This window comes from Rhagoletis zephyria, unplaced genomic scaffold (assembly GCF_001687245.7).
Source record: "Rhagoletis zephyria isolate East Lansing unplaced genomic scaffold, Rhagoletis_zephyria_1.1 Rzeph_scaffold_09560, whole genome shotgun sequence".
Taxonomy (NCBI): Eukaryota; Metazoa; Arthropoda; class Insecta; order Diptera; family Tephritidae; genus Rhagoletis; species Rhagoletis zephyria.
Genome location: NW_016166638.1, coordinates 3,454 through 18,807, shown reverse-complemented (window position 1 = coordinate 18,807; position 15,354 = coordinate 3,454). Strand labels below are relative to the sequence as shown.

The following is a 15,354-nucleotide window of genomic DNA, read 5'->3' as shown; positions in this document are numbered from 1 at the left end:
TTTTTTTGCAAAACGCCTTTAAGTTTGCACTCATTTCGTTTCGACTTGACATTGTCAAATTTTCGCCTCGCTTTATTACCATAAACGAGTGAATTATTTATTGCAAATTGACATTATAATATTTGTTTATTGGTTTAGTTTTTTTTTATACGTTATATGAACATGTCTTTTGCTCTCATTTGTTTGACTCTGGTAAAATACGAAATTGTCAGAGTTTACCAATTTTGGCATTACTACTACTCAATAAATAAAACCACTGTCGAGTGTAATTGGCTTGTGTTGATAAATCATGTCTGTTAAAAGTTTGCAAATAAGGTAGATTTTATTATTTGATTAATGTTTTTCACATTTTTTTTTAGGCAATTGCTACTACAGTCTTTGGTCAACTTAGTCATGATGCGATACTAAGATCAAGAACGCGTAAAAGAGATCCAAACATTTTATGAAAATGATCGTTCTGCAAGAAGTGCATTACGCGCATTGCGTGATTCTTTCTCTCAACATAACTAAGGATGTAAACGATGTATCGATATTTTTGAAACATCGATATTGTCAACTCGAAATTCGATGTTTTCACTTTTACAAAATCGTTAAACTCAGGATGCATCCATGTCAGTTTCGACGATGTTTTAAACATCGAATTTTGTGTGCCTCAGACCTGCTTTTGATTTAACTTACGCATTATTTTTCTAAAATTTTTTAACTGACCATTTATTATTATTTTTATGTATGTTTTTTTTTTCTGGCAACCCTATATGTAGTGTTATTGGTCTTATTTTTATTGTAGGCGCATTCTCAACTTGAACCCTATTTTTAATCTGTGTATTTAGACCTGAGAAGCCTAAAGAACATTCAAGTTTTCAGTACCTGTTTTAGCTATTTATGTATACTAGGGTAGTCCTTAAAATATCAACATCTTAATTTGTTAGGGGTTTTATGTGGTTTGAGGAGGATAATAGCTCTAAATATCGTAGATATACTAGGGTGGTCCCTAAAATATCTACATTTTTTTTTTGTATGGGTCACCGTTTTATTGTGTTTCGCATACAATATAAAGACGTTCACGAAAGATTTAAATAACCTTTTATAAGTCGCTACCAAGGCTTAAAATATATATTTTTTTCAATACCAAAAATTCTGCATAAATTGGAAATGAAATCTAATAATTGAAACATATTCCCACAAATACATAAACTCACTGAGTTATGAGACACATTTTTTTCGAATATTTGCGATTTCAAAAAAATTTAATTAAAACCATTTTTGAAATACATATTGTTTTAATATTTTATTTTTTTGTGTTTGTCCTTATTTTGTACGTAGAACGCGATGCTGGTATTTTAAGGACCACCCTAATGTATAATGTATAAAAAAATTACCAAGTGGTCTCAGTGTTTTTTCTTTCCATGCCGAAAATTTCCTTAAAAAAACTCTCGATCTTGGGCTTCTAAAGCAGGATTCTTTCTTAAGGAATCACGAATTCTGAATTTATTTTAAGTATTTGTAGTACGACTAACCTGTGCGTATACCGTCTATTGATTTACGAACTACATATTATATTTTCTTCCAATTCCAGCTACTTGGCTTGGCCGTCATTACTATTGGAATCTATGTTATCATCAAGCTCGAACATTTCAACACTGCCGCCTTCATAATCGCCGGTTTGGGTATTGTGGTGATCTTGACCGCTGTTCTGGGTACACTAGGCGCGGCACGTGAAAGCAGTCAAATCTCCAAAGCGGTAGGCAATTGTTTACATACATACATACATATATTTGGAATCAATTATTTATGTATTTTTCAATGCCACTTCCCTTTTTCATGCTGCCACATAGTTCGCCGTAATATTAATTTTATGGGTAGTACTACAAACGTTGACAGTTGGCTTCTTTTGGATATTCCAATCGACATTGCTGATCAATGTTGATAATACCTTCGATCAGTTGTGGCGTAACCAGCCGGTGCCAATTAAGCCGGGAAATGCCAGTCAAATAGCGAGCATTGAGAGATGGGTAAGTATGATTGGTTTTTTTTTCTTTCGAAGCGAAGTATAAATACATACATACAAACACAATTACATACATACATGCTCGTAAATCATATACTTATGTACAAGTCCATAAATCTATGCATGCAAATGTTGTAGATTAGGTATGTATTTACGCAACTTGGAGGTTGGTTGTGCGCATGTGCGCATCGCTTGCTGACAAAAATTTACGTGAACGCCTCGCAAATGTATGGACATGTGTTTTTCTAATTTGTAATGCATACATTTACGCGCACAGCATTGCCCATAATTTTTCTATTATATCATATTATGTAATTTATTATCGTTTATTTCCTCGATAGCTGGATTGTTGTGGCAATGTCGGCCCTAGCGACTACATGCTCCCGCCCTACAGCTGCTACAGCAGCACCACGGACAAACTGAACCTCGATGGCTGTCGGCAAAAGTTTCTTGAATATATTTCTGATCGCTGGCAGGCATTTAATTTCTTATCCATCGGCTTGGTGTTGGTTGAGGTGAGTCAATTGTTTAAAATTATATACTTAATAAATTAAACATCTATAAATACTGATGAAAATTTATTTTTATTTCCAATCAATTTACAGCTGATTTGTGCTGCTTTCGCTTGGGTATTGGCAAATAGTATTGTGAATCGTTGGCGCCGCTCGAAATACTATCCCAAATAAGTAGATTTAAACGATTAATTTAAATGCGCATAAAGGCCAAAGAATTTCTATATTTTTTTGTACAAATATAGATATGCATATAGTGGTTACAAACGTTTATATGCATGTATATGTATATGTATATGAACAACCTACAAATATTATTGTTTGTAAACACCGTACACACACAACGATACACACATACATGTAAAAGTGTTTGTTATTTCGAAAACGATTTTTTTTTTGCTAGTCTACCTCAACATGCTCATAACAAAATAACTTAGCTAAGCTAAAGGCAGCAAAGCAATGCTCAATACTCAGCTAAGCTGGAAAATAACAAAATTTTTTCGCAAAGAAAGAAGCATAAAATATGCAATTGAAAATTGATTTAAAAAATTCACAGTTGTTACGTACCAAAAATGGTGTTCTGTAGTAAATAAATTTCGAAAATAAATTAGGAAGCAGCATAAATATTTGTATTTGTAAATTACTTACATAAAACTATGTATATTTTTCTGATCATTTACATGCTGTACTGTTGTTAACATTAGAATTAGTTTTTCGATGATTGTACTTTTGTAACTGATTAAAATTATGCATGCCAAATAACAGTTGTTGATTAATTAAGCAAAGTATAAAGTTTTATATTATCAAAAAATAAATATATTTACACTTGTATTTAAACAAGTTAGAGAACTATGCAAAAATTTACTTAGAACATTTGTAAGTATGTATCGTATTTTTTTGTTGTGCAAAAAAATCATAAAGATATATCAGCATTTTTCCTTAGGATAAGAGAATTTGTCTTGAAAAGAAGAGCGAGGCATCCACAGATCTCTTCTAGTAGGAACCCCCGTCACGGTATCAAAATCTTGTTTGTCGATTGTCAAAAAATTTACACCCCCCTCTCCCCCCCTTCGAAACATTGGATAACGGAGTGAGGCTCATCGACTTCGCCGGGTCCTGAAACATGGTAGTATGCAGTACTAGGTTCATGCATAAAAATATCGGCCAACTTACGTGACTGTCTCCAGATCGAAAACTGAGAAACCAAATAAATGTGATATAAAGGCTTTTAGTGTCTTGGATGTACATACTTGCACTCCAAGGCCCAAAAATCAACTTGGACTGATATCTTGTTGCAGCCAAGATTCGCACACGCCTCTGTTTAGCAAAACATGTGCGCCCAACAAACCAAAGAAATCTCAAAGTCGAAAAGCTGAAATCACATTAGACGTCGCCTAAGAATGAGTCAGATTTCCGCGAGCCTAAAAGAACTATTGGCACGATGAAGAATGTCACGAAGGTGCAGAGAAAAAAGTGCCGCCAAGAGGGTCACGCTACGATCGGGTGCAATGCGGGCTGTGTCGGACCGATACAGCGAACTGAAGAGGGAACCGATACGTTTTTTCCGCAATAAGAAGAGAGATACCGGAATGCAGGAGAGCAAAGTGCTTGAAATGCTGTCCGACAAGGAAAATGCCCGAAAATTTTACCAGAGAAATAGGCGACTTACGAAAGGTTTTCAGACCCGAATGAACTTCTGTAAGAAAAACCATGTACACCTAGTGACCAATTTCTAGGAAATATCTAAATTATGGAGGGAACACCTTTCCACCCTATGGAATGGTAACAGCACTGAAAGTCGTGGAGAAGACAAACGTGATCCCCCAGTCGATTATGACGTAGTCGATGTTCCACTGCCGGACTATAACGAGGTACGAATAGCAATTACGCGGTTGAAAAACAAAAAAGCTGCTGGAGCTGACGCGTCTTTTCGGGCTTCTCAGAATTAGATAGGAAAACAAAGCTCGTTTGTCTCTTTATTGGCAGCTTGAAGTTGAAGCTAATACACTTTCGATTGAAAGCATTACAAGATTTGTTAGTTGATCTCAAGAGAGATTTCTTGAGAATGCAACTGAAACAATTATGACGAACAATCTTTAATTCCATTATAAATGGTTATTGTTAATGGATCCAATTTTGCTTCGATTTCCTGCACCCTTCACAGTAAAAGTATGATGTATTAAATATCGTGAGAAATGTCTTCGTCATCCAAGTCATCAAGATGAAACTCGAAATTTTGTGACATTCGTTTTCTATTACGAATAGCTATGTCTTTTGACTATTTGCCTTTTTCTTTTGATTTGTTTATGGCATGGTCACACAAACTATTTTTCCCATCATTTAGTTTAGATACGTAAATGATATTGGTATCTTTCTCTGCCCAACAAGAAAAGAGTGACTAAATCGAATGTTTACAATTAGCTGCTTTAGAAATGACTTGGGTCACCTGGTCCTGCATGATGTTTGAAAAGATATTTTTTTAGAACGTCTCATCTGTTGGTAAAGAAGAAAAAAACGTGAATCGACGCTGAGGACTCAGACGTAAACATGAGTTGTGTTTACCCCTGCTATGTTACTAACTGCTGCTTCATTTCCGAGATTTCACTGCTAAACCCCCGCATGGATACTCGTAATTGTGGTATCATCGTGGGATTGGTATCTAAAATCATCGAGGGTAAAATTTATAGTTTCATAATCGTTCGGTTATAAAAGGGCAGTTGATTCTATATAAAGAGTTCAAACGTAGTATTCTATTCATGTAATGTTTCTTAACGACTAATTCCTGACTGGTCGCGGTTTTTGCGGTGTAGGTGCTAGTTTTGACTTGCATGAAGTATTAGGTATAAACAGGGCTGTTGCCAGCAGGAAATAAAGTGAAGTCAAATACCGAAATAAAAAATTAAATGTTTCCACCGTTTTTCTAGTGTTCATAAAATTGTAAGTGCCTTCATTAGGACTAAGGCCTTTTTTTACACGATGACCCTTGGTCTAAAACCCTTTAAAAGTTAAAAACCATTGTTCAAATATAAAATAGCCTTTTTGTATTCTTAGGTCACTTTCACTTAAGAAATTGTGAGTTTTAGATGAAACATTGTTGATCTAACCCAAAGCATAGACCCATAGTTTTCTGCAATTGGCACTAGTTTTCAAGATTTCCAGGATATTTTTTCCAGGAAAATGGAGTATTTAAAAACAGGTGCTTTTTAAATACTGAATTTTCTTTAATGAGTTTAATGCTAAACGAATAATTTTGATTGTGTTTTCATGAAACAAGCCAGTAGCCTTGAATTTCTTTTGATACTAAATTTCTATAGAACAAAAAATTGGCGTGTTTTTGATAAATAAAAAGTGATGAAGTGTTTAAAAATAAACGAAGTAAGAACTTCGATTGAAGTGAAGACGACAGCGTACAAATATTTAGAGGGTCCCCCACAAACCAATTACAACCCAATAAAATTAGAGATGACTTGTGACGTGCCGGTCAGGCTGTTCAGCTTGAAGCAGTTGAAGTTTTGTGTTTTAAATGCAAACCGGTTTGAGAAATTTTGATACACGAAAATTTCTTTTTAATTTCTTGTACGTCATTTTATATGAATTTTTCGTTTTTCTTGACAGCTGGAAACAGGCGTGTCGCATAGAGGGCAAAGCTCAGACTCCTCTATGGAGACTCAAGAAATTTAAATAGATTTTTTTTAATCTAATGCCCAAAATCGTTACTACTCTAGTCGAAGATATATAAATTTTGTCCCGATCGGAGTCGTTTAAGGCGTGTAACACTGGGAGTAAAGTTCAGATTACCCCATGAAAACTCAAAAAAGTAAAAAAAAAAAATTAAAATATCTACTTTCGTAATATTTTGTCGCCAAAGTATTTTAATTAAACAATTTTCCAGGAATAATTTTTATAATACATACAAAATTTTATCTTAATTTCGCATTCATTTATTTTACACCATAATTAAACACTTAAATGGTTCCGATAAAGTTTGCTCTGGAGTGTTAGTGGACTTTTCTCTATAGTATTTGACAACTTGCAATATGTGTTGTTTGTCCTCTCACTTTTGGATACAATTTTATTATACTCTACTACAAGCTTGACTGCTCTCGCTGCCGTGTTATTTGACACTTTTAAATGCTTTATCCTATTAACAGTTGTCATATAACTTGCCCGCAATTTGGGTCTTTATAAATAAATTCTTGATTATTGGAAACCCGATTAAAAACGCTAAACCTGTTTTTATTTATAAACTGATCTAGATCACTGATCAGTACTTTTCTTCACTGCCAGTTACAAAATTATACTTTTTTTCTTCAAAGTAATCGTCTTTTCCTAAGGCTGCAACCATTTATGTTTAATTTGAAAATTTTTCATCAAATAACGCCAAACAAAGACAATTTTCTACACGGTACTATATCCTACAGTTTACTAATTCGAAATTTAACTGAATTCTTTACATGTTATTGTATTTTATTTTTATTATACACATTTGATTTAAATTTTTTAATTCTTCATAAGGTAATCGAAATTTGCACCCTATGCGAACCGCCTTAACTGTCTCCGATCGGGACCAAAATATATATGTGATAGCTTTGATTTTAGTAGCATCGACGTAGGGTTTGAGGTTTAGGAAATCTGTTGTAAAAATATGCTTCATACATTTAAAGACCACCCTAGTATAAACATTCGACGTTCTCTACGTTGCTAGTAGAAGATGTTGAACATAAAGATATTGTTGCAAAGCAAGCTCGTGGCATTGAAAATAATAATTTGTATTATCAACATCAAATATATCAGTTAATTCTCTATTATGGAAGGGCCCCACATTTTCACCAGCCCAAGGTCCCCCCCACATCCTTAATCTGGCCCTGTATATGTATAAGATTAGCAATACCTTACCAGCAACTTACACTTCACTTGGCGGTCCTTACCACTTCACTGACAAATCTCCTCTACTTCAACAAAGATGTGGCCGCCTTGTGTAAGTAGGAATTCAGAATGTACATTTGGTATCAGACATACCTCTGAGCCGCTTTACAAAGTAAGTTACGTAGAATGTAGAGCAGCCGCTCGGAGTAGTTCGGCGCTTGGAAATAACTTCGGCGGCACGTTATTGTGCAACTGACAACGTAATGTGTCGTCGGAGGTGTTCATTTTGTGCTTTACTAGTAGATTACATTGGCTATGATGACAATTTTGGTACTAAAAACTGAAAGAAAACATGGCTTACCTCGTAAGGTGCTTACCTATTTTCCCAGTGGGAAATTTGTTTACTTCTTATCTGCTTGGATTCAAATTTTTTTCTATAAGTAAAACAAAGTGAAATAAAGCCTCAAAAATAAATAAATCAATTGGAATGTTTTCGAAAATCTCTTCAATATTCATGCCAGCGCTAAGGCATTAAAGCAGCGATTTTATTCTATGATCCAATTAAGCGTGTTGATATTGGCCTTTAAGGTCTTTTGGGCAGACACAATTTCCTATAGTAAAACGATTGCCATTCTCTCTGTTGCTGTCAGTGCCAACATAGCCATACAAATGTATATATATATAAATACATGTGTGTGACGTAGCATATGTGTGTATGTATATTAGACCGTACCAGAAAGAAAGTACGTCGCACACCTTCAAATGTAAAGTATTTTTGTATATAGATTTCGATTTTTTTTTGTCGAACTAGATGTCACAAATGCAAAATACAAACTCATTGTCATCAAATACATACCTCATTCCTTAACCATCAGATCTCAGTTCATATCCCCCTAACGTACCACTCTAATGTCAGTAAATTAAATCTCGCAAAAAATCATTAAACTTCTGCTAAAGTAGTATTTTGATTATTGCAGTTGAACTATTAAAAAAACTTTTTATTGCCGAATGTATGTATGTATGCAAATAGGTTCCAGCGAAAAATTAAAGAATTTTTTTTTTTCGACACAAAATAAAGGTCAGAGTTAAGACCTTTGTTTTGTTTTCTTGTAAGGTGGTGCGCTCTAATGTCGATTCATGCATAGTACATAGTTTCGCTGCGTAGGCGCAATCAGTCACTATTTAAAATTTCATAAATATTTTCGCTTTGACTTTGTTATGATTCTCTTTATTAATTTTGTTTTTGTTTCACTTTTTATTGCATTTTCTTGGTCAGTGGTAATGACGATGCTGTTGACGAACGCAACGGGAAAAAGGTGGTCTATGTTTAATGCTGATCAGCTCGACAGCATGAAGGCGAATATAAAAAAGCTGCAGGCTGCCAACAACACAAAAAGCAATTCTTGCGCCGAAAGAAGAAAGGGGAAAAATCCAAAAAAAAAAAACAGATATTAGCAATTAAAAGTTGGTGTTTTTGTTTTCTTGTTTTGCTTTCGTAAAAATTTTCCCACACGCCATGAAGATCGAAAATTTTGTCATCGTTGAGCTCATCGCTTTGCAAAGGTAACGATGGCACAAACCAGAGCAGATCATCAGGGCCACTTTGGCGCTTTGTTGCTGCTTATTGACGATTTAGTTTTTAAAATTTGTACGTGAACGTGCTTCGAAAGTGGCGGCGGATGCGCCGGTTTACAAAACAGAATTTAGTGAATTTATTTGTGATTTTTTCTTTGGGTGTAAAGAAATTCGGAAGAAGCTATTGTGTAATTTTTTTTTCATACGTAACTGAGTGCATATAGAAGGTGTTAGTGGATCAGTATTATTTTGATAGGAATTGAATTTTATTATTATTTTAATGTAAAAATATAGAAAAATATATTAAGAAATTATTGTACATGTGGCTGGTGCATTTGGAAAACCGAGTTTAAAAAATGTTTCGTTGCACCAAAAAGCGTCTGAAATTCACCTTATTCGCTTTTAATGCGATTTGTGCTGTGAGTATAATTACAATAGTGAAAATTTAAGCAAATATCGGAAAACTTGCATAAGAGTATTTGAGATATTTGAAAATAAAATAANGTATAATTACAATAGTGAAAATTTAAGCAAATATCGGAAAACTTGCATAAAAGAGTATTTGAGAAATTTTAAAATAAAATAGAAACTAACATCAAAGTGTGAAAAATATCTAAAAGTAAATTTATAAACTAAATAAATTCAAAAACAAAATAAAATAAATAATTAAACTAAACTAATTTAATAAAAATATAAGAAAGTAAAAAATAATAATAATTAAACTAAACTAAAATCATTACAATTTAAGGAGGGAAAATAATCAAAAGAAAATAATATCAAGTTAAGCGGAATTCTGGTTGTCAAATTTTTATATAAAAATATAAGAAATGAAAACATATTAAAAAAAATAAAAAGTGAATAACATAAACAGAAAATAAGAAAATAAATAAAAAAGTTATACTAAAAAGTTAAATAAATTAAACAAAAAATACAATTTTTTTTAATTAAATTATTTAGTTAAAACCAAAAACAAGATCATAAGACAAAACAATATACATATAATAATTAAAAAATCAGTTTAAGTAACAAAAAAAACGCTATTAAATTTAATTAAAATGAGACAAAATTAATGAAATCATACATTTTTATTAAATAAAACGTAATAAAATTTAACATAATTCTGCTACGAGTACAACAATAATACACTGCTTGCCAAAAAGTTTTTTTCCTTGGCAAATTAATTGCCAAAGCATTGTATTATGTTTAGTTACAAATATATGTACATACATACATACATGCAAACATAACATTTGTTTTTCAATCGCACCACTTGTATGCGAAAGATTTTCACTTTTCGCCTATTAAAATTGCCAAATTGGCTGGCGCACTGAGCGTCGTTGATGACATAAATTAGTCATATTGTGTGCGCGTGTGAGTGTATGTGTCTTTAAAAATAAACCGCAATATTTTACAATGAATTTTCATTTTCCTTTACTTATTGCAACCAACATCGATCGCATGCCTTTACGCTATGTGACAATTTTTGATTTCTTGTTTTGTTTTTTTTTTTTTTGTTTAAAATCATATCCGCTTTTATTGCTTTCATTTGGAATTTCTCTTACATATATTTAATTTTTTGGTTTTCATTCAGAATTCCATTGCAGTCACCACTTTCTCATTAGATACCAAGCTACAAATTGTAGGCGCTGCAGTTCCCAATCCACAAAATGGTTTGCGGATATTCAAACATTCGTAAGTTTGCGCAAACTTCATGCTAGGAGCTTTGCAAGTGAACTTAATCTGAGAATAAGCTTTCAGAATCAGTGTACAGTACTGGCTGCTATATTGAAGCAGTGATAAATTATGTTTATTTTTTTATAATACTGGTAGAAAAAATACGATTGATAATATTTGAAATGCGTAGTACAGATGGATGACGGGCTCCTCTTTAGGCTGTTGGAAAAGATACTGTTAATTGAAACAGACATGGTTTGAAATTTCAACGCACTTTTTATTTAAATTTTACAGTGTATGTGTGAAATATATGTATGTATGTGTGTGAGTGTATGTCTTCATTATATCTTCCAATTTTATGGTTGGCCTGACACAACCAGGCCGTATATTGTCGCTTGGATTAGTAGGCCACCCACCGTAGATGGGGGAGACCCGCTCACCATCGTCTCCTCATATCCATACGTAAACGCCATTGGTGAGGCGTACAGGTGGGGCGCGGAAGAACTGAGGGTCTGCCAAACGCATACATTCGAAGGGAGTGGCAATCATCGGGTCCACGTTCGACGACGGACCCAGACGTATGCACGATTGCTTGCATCGTAATTTTCGTTGAACTGTCGTATCTTCCTCGTTGCGCTCTAATTAAGGATCTGTTACGAGTTCCGAGTCAACCAGCGTGTTTGGAGCGCTAGAGTCGATAATAGCCTGGACCAGATAAAGGCGGCCCACAGTGCCGCCTAAGTGGGCAAAAATCGAAAAATTCGTTGTAGGTTTCAGATCAAGAAGGCTTTGATGGCAATGAAAGCGCTGAAAATTGCGAAACCCAAACGGAGCCTATGCTTTTCTGTGGTCCATTCAATGGAATATATGGCCACGGTTCTAAGAAAATGGGATGACTCTCAAGATCTGCGGTTCTTTTCTTGCTATAGTCAGGCCAAAGCTCGCGTAATATCTTACTTAGTCTGGATCTCTTATCACCCCTTACTTACTTGGCTAGTTGAACTTTTTTTATGGAAAAAAGTTAAGGGCATACGTTAGGGCGGAGTAATTTAATTTCCAAAAAAGTGTACGGCACATCCCAATTCTATGTTCTAATCTAAAAAAGATGGTGAACAAACTATATACCAAAAATAACGTTTGACCCTCCCAATTTTTAAAAGTAAAACCAGTGTATTTGAATTTTTTCTGAGCGAAATTAATTTTTCATTTACAAAATTTTGTGTTTTCTTTATATTTAAGAAACTTCTTCACAAAACCAATTACAATTGTAAATTTTTTTTGGTACAGAAAAAAATTAAATTCGACCAAAAAAGTTACAATATACTGCTTTGAAAGTTAGGAGGGTCAATTGACATTTTCGGTAAGTAGTTTTTTTTTTCGCAATTTTTGCTTAGAATTAATCGTAGAATTTGCTATACACTTTCTTCGAGAATTTTGCACCGAAAAATTACTCTGTACATATGTACATACATACATACATACATACCATGATTGCATACATACATAGCTTTGAAACTCTCTCTTCATTTGGTATATCTAGGCAGACGGAAGGTTCTATCTTATGTTGCCAAGCAGATAAAAATATTTGAGTCCTACTAATTTTTAAGCTCAAAAATTAATTATTTTAAACTATTGAATTGAAAGCAATTCAAGATAATTTGAATCATAAATATTTATTTTGTACCATATTAGAATAAATTACTATAAACTCACTCACTTCTTCTTTTTCACAGATGATGGGTGTAATTTTAATATGGTTTGGATCGTGGCTATATAGCAACAGAGAAGAAGTTGATGTGGATAACAGTGAAGCCTTGATTGCTACTGTTATTCTTGTACTCGGCACTGTTCTAGTGGTAATGGCATTCTTTGGTTGTGTTGGTACATACACGGAATCCAAGAGCATGTTGATAAGTGTAAGTATTAAATTATTTTAAAAATTGAAGATGAATTAAGGGTACTTGCTTATGTACATATATATATAAGTATAGCGGCACTAAGAGCCGGTCTATTTGTCCGTGACACACAGACTAGCATCGAATAGAAACTACCCTAGACGAAAGATGGCGCCGGTTGCCTACAAATTTCAATCATAAGGATAGTGGTTTTGTAACAAGACCAAAATTAGTCTTAAAGCATTGTATTACTAAGCAGGCGATTTACAATAGGGCAATCGCAGTTTAAGAGGATCGAAAATTCTTTCTTTTTATTTTTTAATATAAAAGGGTCCATTGGACAGATTTATGGTTTCAATGATATGCATAAAGGAACAATTGGTCACGCCTAGGATACAAAATATTAAATGTAAATAGCCATTTACTTGTTTTGGGTCCAAATTAGTAACTGATTAGAAGAAGAAATATATGAAAATATCTCCAAGAATATCATTATTTTGATTCCGTTGGCAAGAGTTTTAAACATTTTTATGCTTAAATTCTGCTATCATCTGAGGTGATTAAAAAGAACTATTTTTAAAAACTGCTTTAGTTTATAAAAACCGGTGTTTTTTAGATGTTTCCAAATGAATGCAGCTCACGTAAATCTTAATAATTTCAAATATATTAAATTTTATAAATCAGATGGAAAAACAGTACCGATTCTTTTTTGCATTTTTGTCTCATTTGTGAGAGCAATATATTTGTCTTTCGAAAATATCTAAGCAAAAAGCAAAAAAAAAAAAACAAACTAATTCAACTTGAGCCCTTGCGGGGATCGAACCCGCGACCTTTGGATTAGAAGTCCAATGTGCTATCCACTGCACCAAAGGGCCGCTTAATAATCGGTTAAATATTCTATATGAAAAAGGCGAAACATTACAAACAAACGAAATTTAAAATTATTTATAGATATTTCTTTTAATCTTTGTAAATGCATAATGCATCAATATTTGCTATACGAAATACTATTTAAACAAGTGTTACAGCGTGCTCCAAAAAATATGAAAGCATGAAACGTTAAAAGCGCGCTAGCTGATCGCTTTAAATGGCCAAAGAATATGTATATTTAAAGCAGTCTCTAAAAGCGAACAATTCGAATAAGACCAAAAAAAGGGTCAGAATCGTGACTTTATCAGTAGACGAATATTTTTTCAAAAGATGAAATTTTATTTGTTTGTTTATTTTACGAGCAAAAATATTCATCCAAATTTTCGACCCTGAATACATTTTTTATTATCTTTTTTCGTTTGTTCGAATTAATGCATAAAAAAATAAACTATGAAACTACAAAATAATTTTTGATCAAAAAAAAATTAAATTTAAACTATACATACATTTAAGTCTATTAAAAATTGGACATAAATTTATGGATATGAAAAAAAGTACATATTATTTGGTGATTCAAAAAAACAGGACCTAAATTTTCGATTTTTAAAAACTGAACACAAAGTTTTCGTAATGTAAAAAATGTACACAAATTCTTTTGATGATAATTTCTCCATCTCTTATTGTTCTTAGATTTTTGTAACAGGTGTGGTTAATTAAAAACCGGGCATACATTTCCGGTAATTCCAAAACAGGTAATAAATCTCTGTTTATTTGAAAATGGGACGTGCGTACATTAGACTGGGTCCAAAAAAAAAAGTTGTAGAAGTCCAGTATTTGAAGCTTATGTTGAAAGGATTTCGACACCATATAAAGGTTTTTGTTGGTCCTTCTAAAAACCACCAAAAATTGTTTAGTTATTTGAAAATTAGTTATTTGAAAAGCGACATATCATTATTTCAGTCATGAGGAGCTGTATATTTCCTTTTAATAACCTTTCGAGCTCCGAAGTCTTTTCACATAGTTGGGTCACTTGACCCGAGTTGTACCCCCTATGATATGTTTTTACTTGATCAATCTCAGGAGCTTTAGAATTCATTAAAAGTGTGGCAAAAAATTTGGTGTCCGGATGAAAAAGAATGCCCCTTATACTCGTTTCACTGAATGATTATTAATTTTAGTTATACATATCTCGGTACGTACTCGTATTTTAATTTATTTCGAAAAAATAGTAATTTAAACTTAGTAAAGAAAGCATAACAAAATAATCCAATAATTATTTTCTTACTTAAATTGACCATTCACTCATCTTTTTGTTTCTAGTATGCTGTGATTTTAGTTATTCTACTGGTAATACAAATATTCCTTGTAAGCATCAGTTATACTGCGGCTAGTGGAAGTCTCTCAAGTGGGCTGCAACGAGGATTCGACGAACTTTGGGATAAAGGTTACACAAACATCAATACAACGCTATCCTTCTATGAAGAGTGGGTAAGATTTGATAACAAAAAATAATAAACAAACAGATTTTTGAAAATATTGCTTTACCAAAAATTATTCCACTATTTTTTTCCTTTCACTATTTACTATTAGCTTCACTGTTGTGGAAAAAATAGCGCCAATGACTACTTTCAAATGGATAAAGTTCCGCCGGCGAGCTGCTGTCGCTATCAGGATTGCAGGAATGTACTAAATCTCTATGTGGAAGGTTGTGAGCAGAAATTTGGCGAATACGTGCGTGAGAAGACGAATAGTTTCAATATAGTCAGCTGGTGTTTGATACTGACGGAGGTAAATAGTAATTAAATTAAAATGAAATTAAATAAATAATTATGTATTTTAATAATTTTACTGATTGCAGTTTATTGGCTCTGTATTTGCTTGCATTTTGGTTGATAGCATCAGAAATTATCGCGATCGCATACGTTTTTATAATTGAAATGGCAACAATTGAATT

General features: G+C 33.1%; 2 protein-coding genes and 1 non-coding gene across 4 annotated transcripts; 2 read left to right on the top strand and 1 right to left on the bottom strand.

Moving 5' to 3' along the window:
- Positions 1-1,570: 1,570 nt before the first annotated feature.
- LOC108375876 (protein late bloomer-like) lies at positions 1,571-3,180 on the top strand (the record flags this gene model as incomplete). Its single annotated transcript, XM_017632025.1, has 4 exons — positions 1,571-1,741; positions 1,836-2,012; positions 2,350-2,523; positions 2,614-3,180. Coding segments are annotated over 4 exons (603 nt in total), but the record flags the coding sequence as incomplete, so codon positions are not given.
- A 5,675-nt stretch (positions 3,181-8,855) lies between these two features.
- Tsp42Eh (Tetraspanin 42Eh) lies at positions 8,856-15,354 on the top strand. 2 transcript variants are annotated; one of them, XM_017632027.1, is made up of 5 exons: positions 8,856-8,949; positions 12,369-12,551; positions 14,721-14,888; positions 14,991-15,188; positions 15,259-15,354. In XM_017632027.1, exons 2-5 carry the CDS (start codon positions 12,369-12,371, stop codon positions 15,334-15,336), a joined length of 627 nt encoding a protein of 208 aa, XP_017487516.1. In that variant the 5' UTR covers positions 8,856-8,949; the 3' UTR covers positions 15,337-15,354. The 2 variants fall into 2 exon arrangements, with proteins under 2 accessions (XP_017487516.1, XP_017487515.1); XM_017632026.1 differs by lacking the exon at positions 8,856-8,949 and adding an exon at positions 8,964-9,380.
- On the bottom strand, positions 13,333-13,405 carry TRNAR-UCU (transfer RNA arginine (anticodon UCU)). Its single transcript has one exon. It is a non-coding gene; the product is annotated as a tRNA-Arg (tRNA).

What these genes read in the sequence shown, in the direction of transcription:
- Tsp42Eh (XM_017632026.1), top strand. Translation starts at nt 9,318, where the DNA reads ATGTTTCGTTGCACCAAAAAGCGTCTGAAATTCACCTTATTCGCTTTT. An exon ending in CCAAGAGCATGTTGATAAGT is followed by an intron (nt 12,552 to 14,720) that starts GTAAGTATTAAA and finishes TTTTGTTTCTAG; the next exon opens with TATGCTGTGATTTTAGTTAT. An exon ending in GGTGTTTGATACTGACGGAG is followed by an intron (nt 15,189 to 15,258) that starts GTAAATAGTAAT and finishes TACTGATTGCAG; the next exon opens with TTTATTGGCTCTGTATTTGC.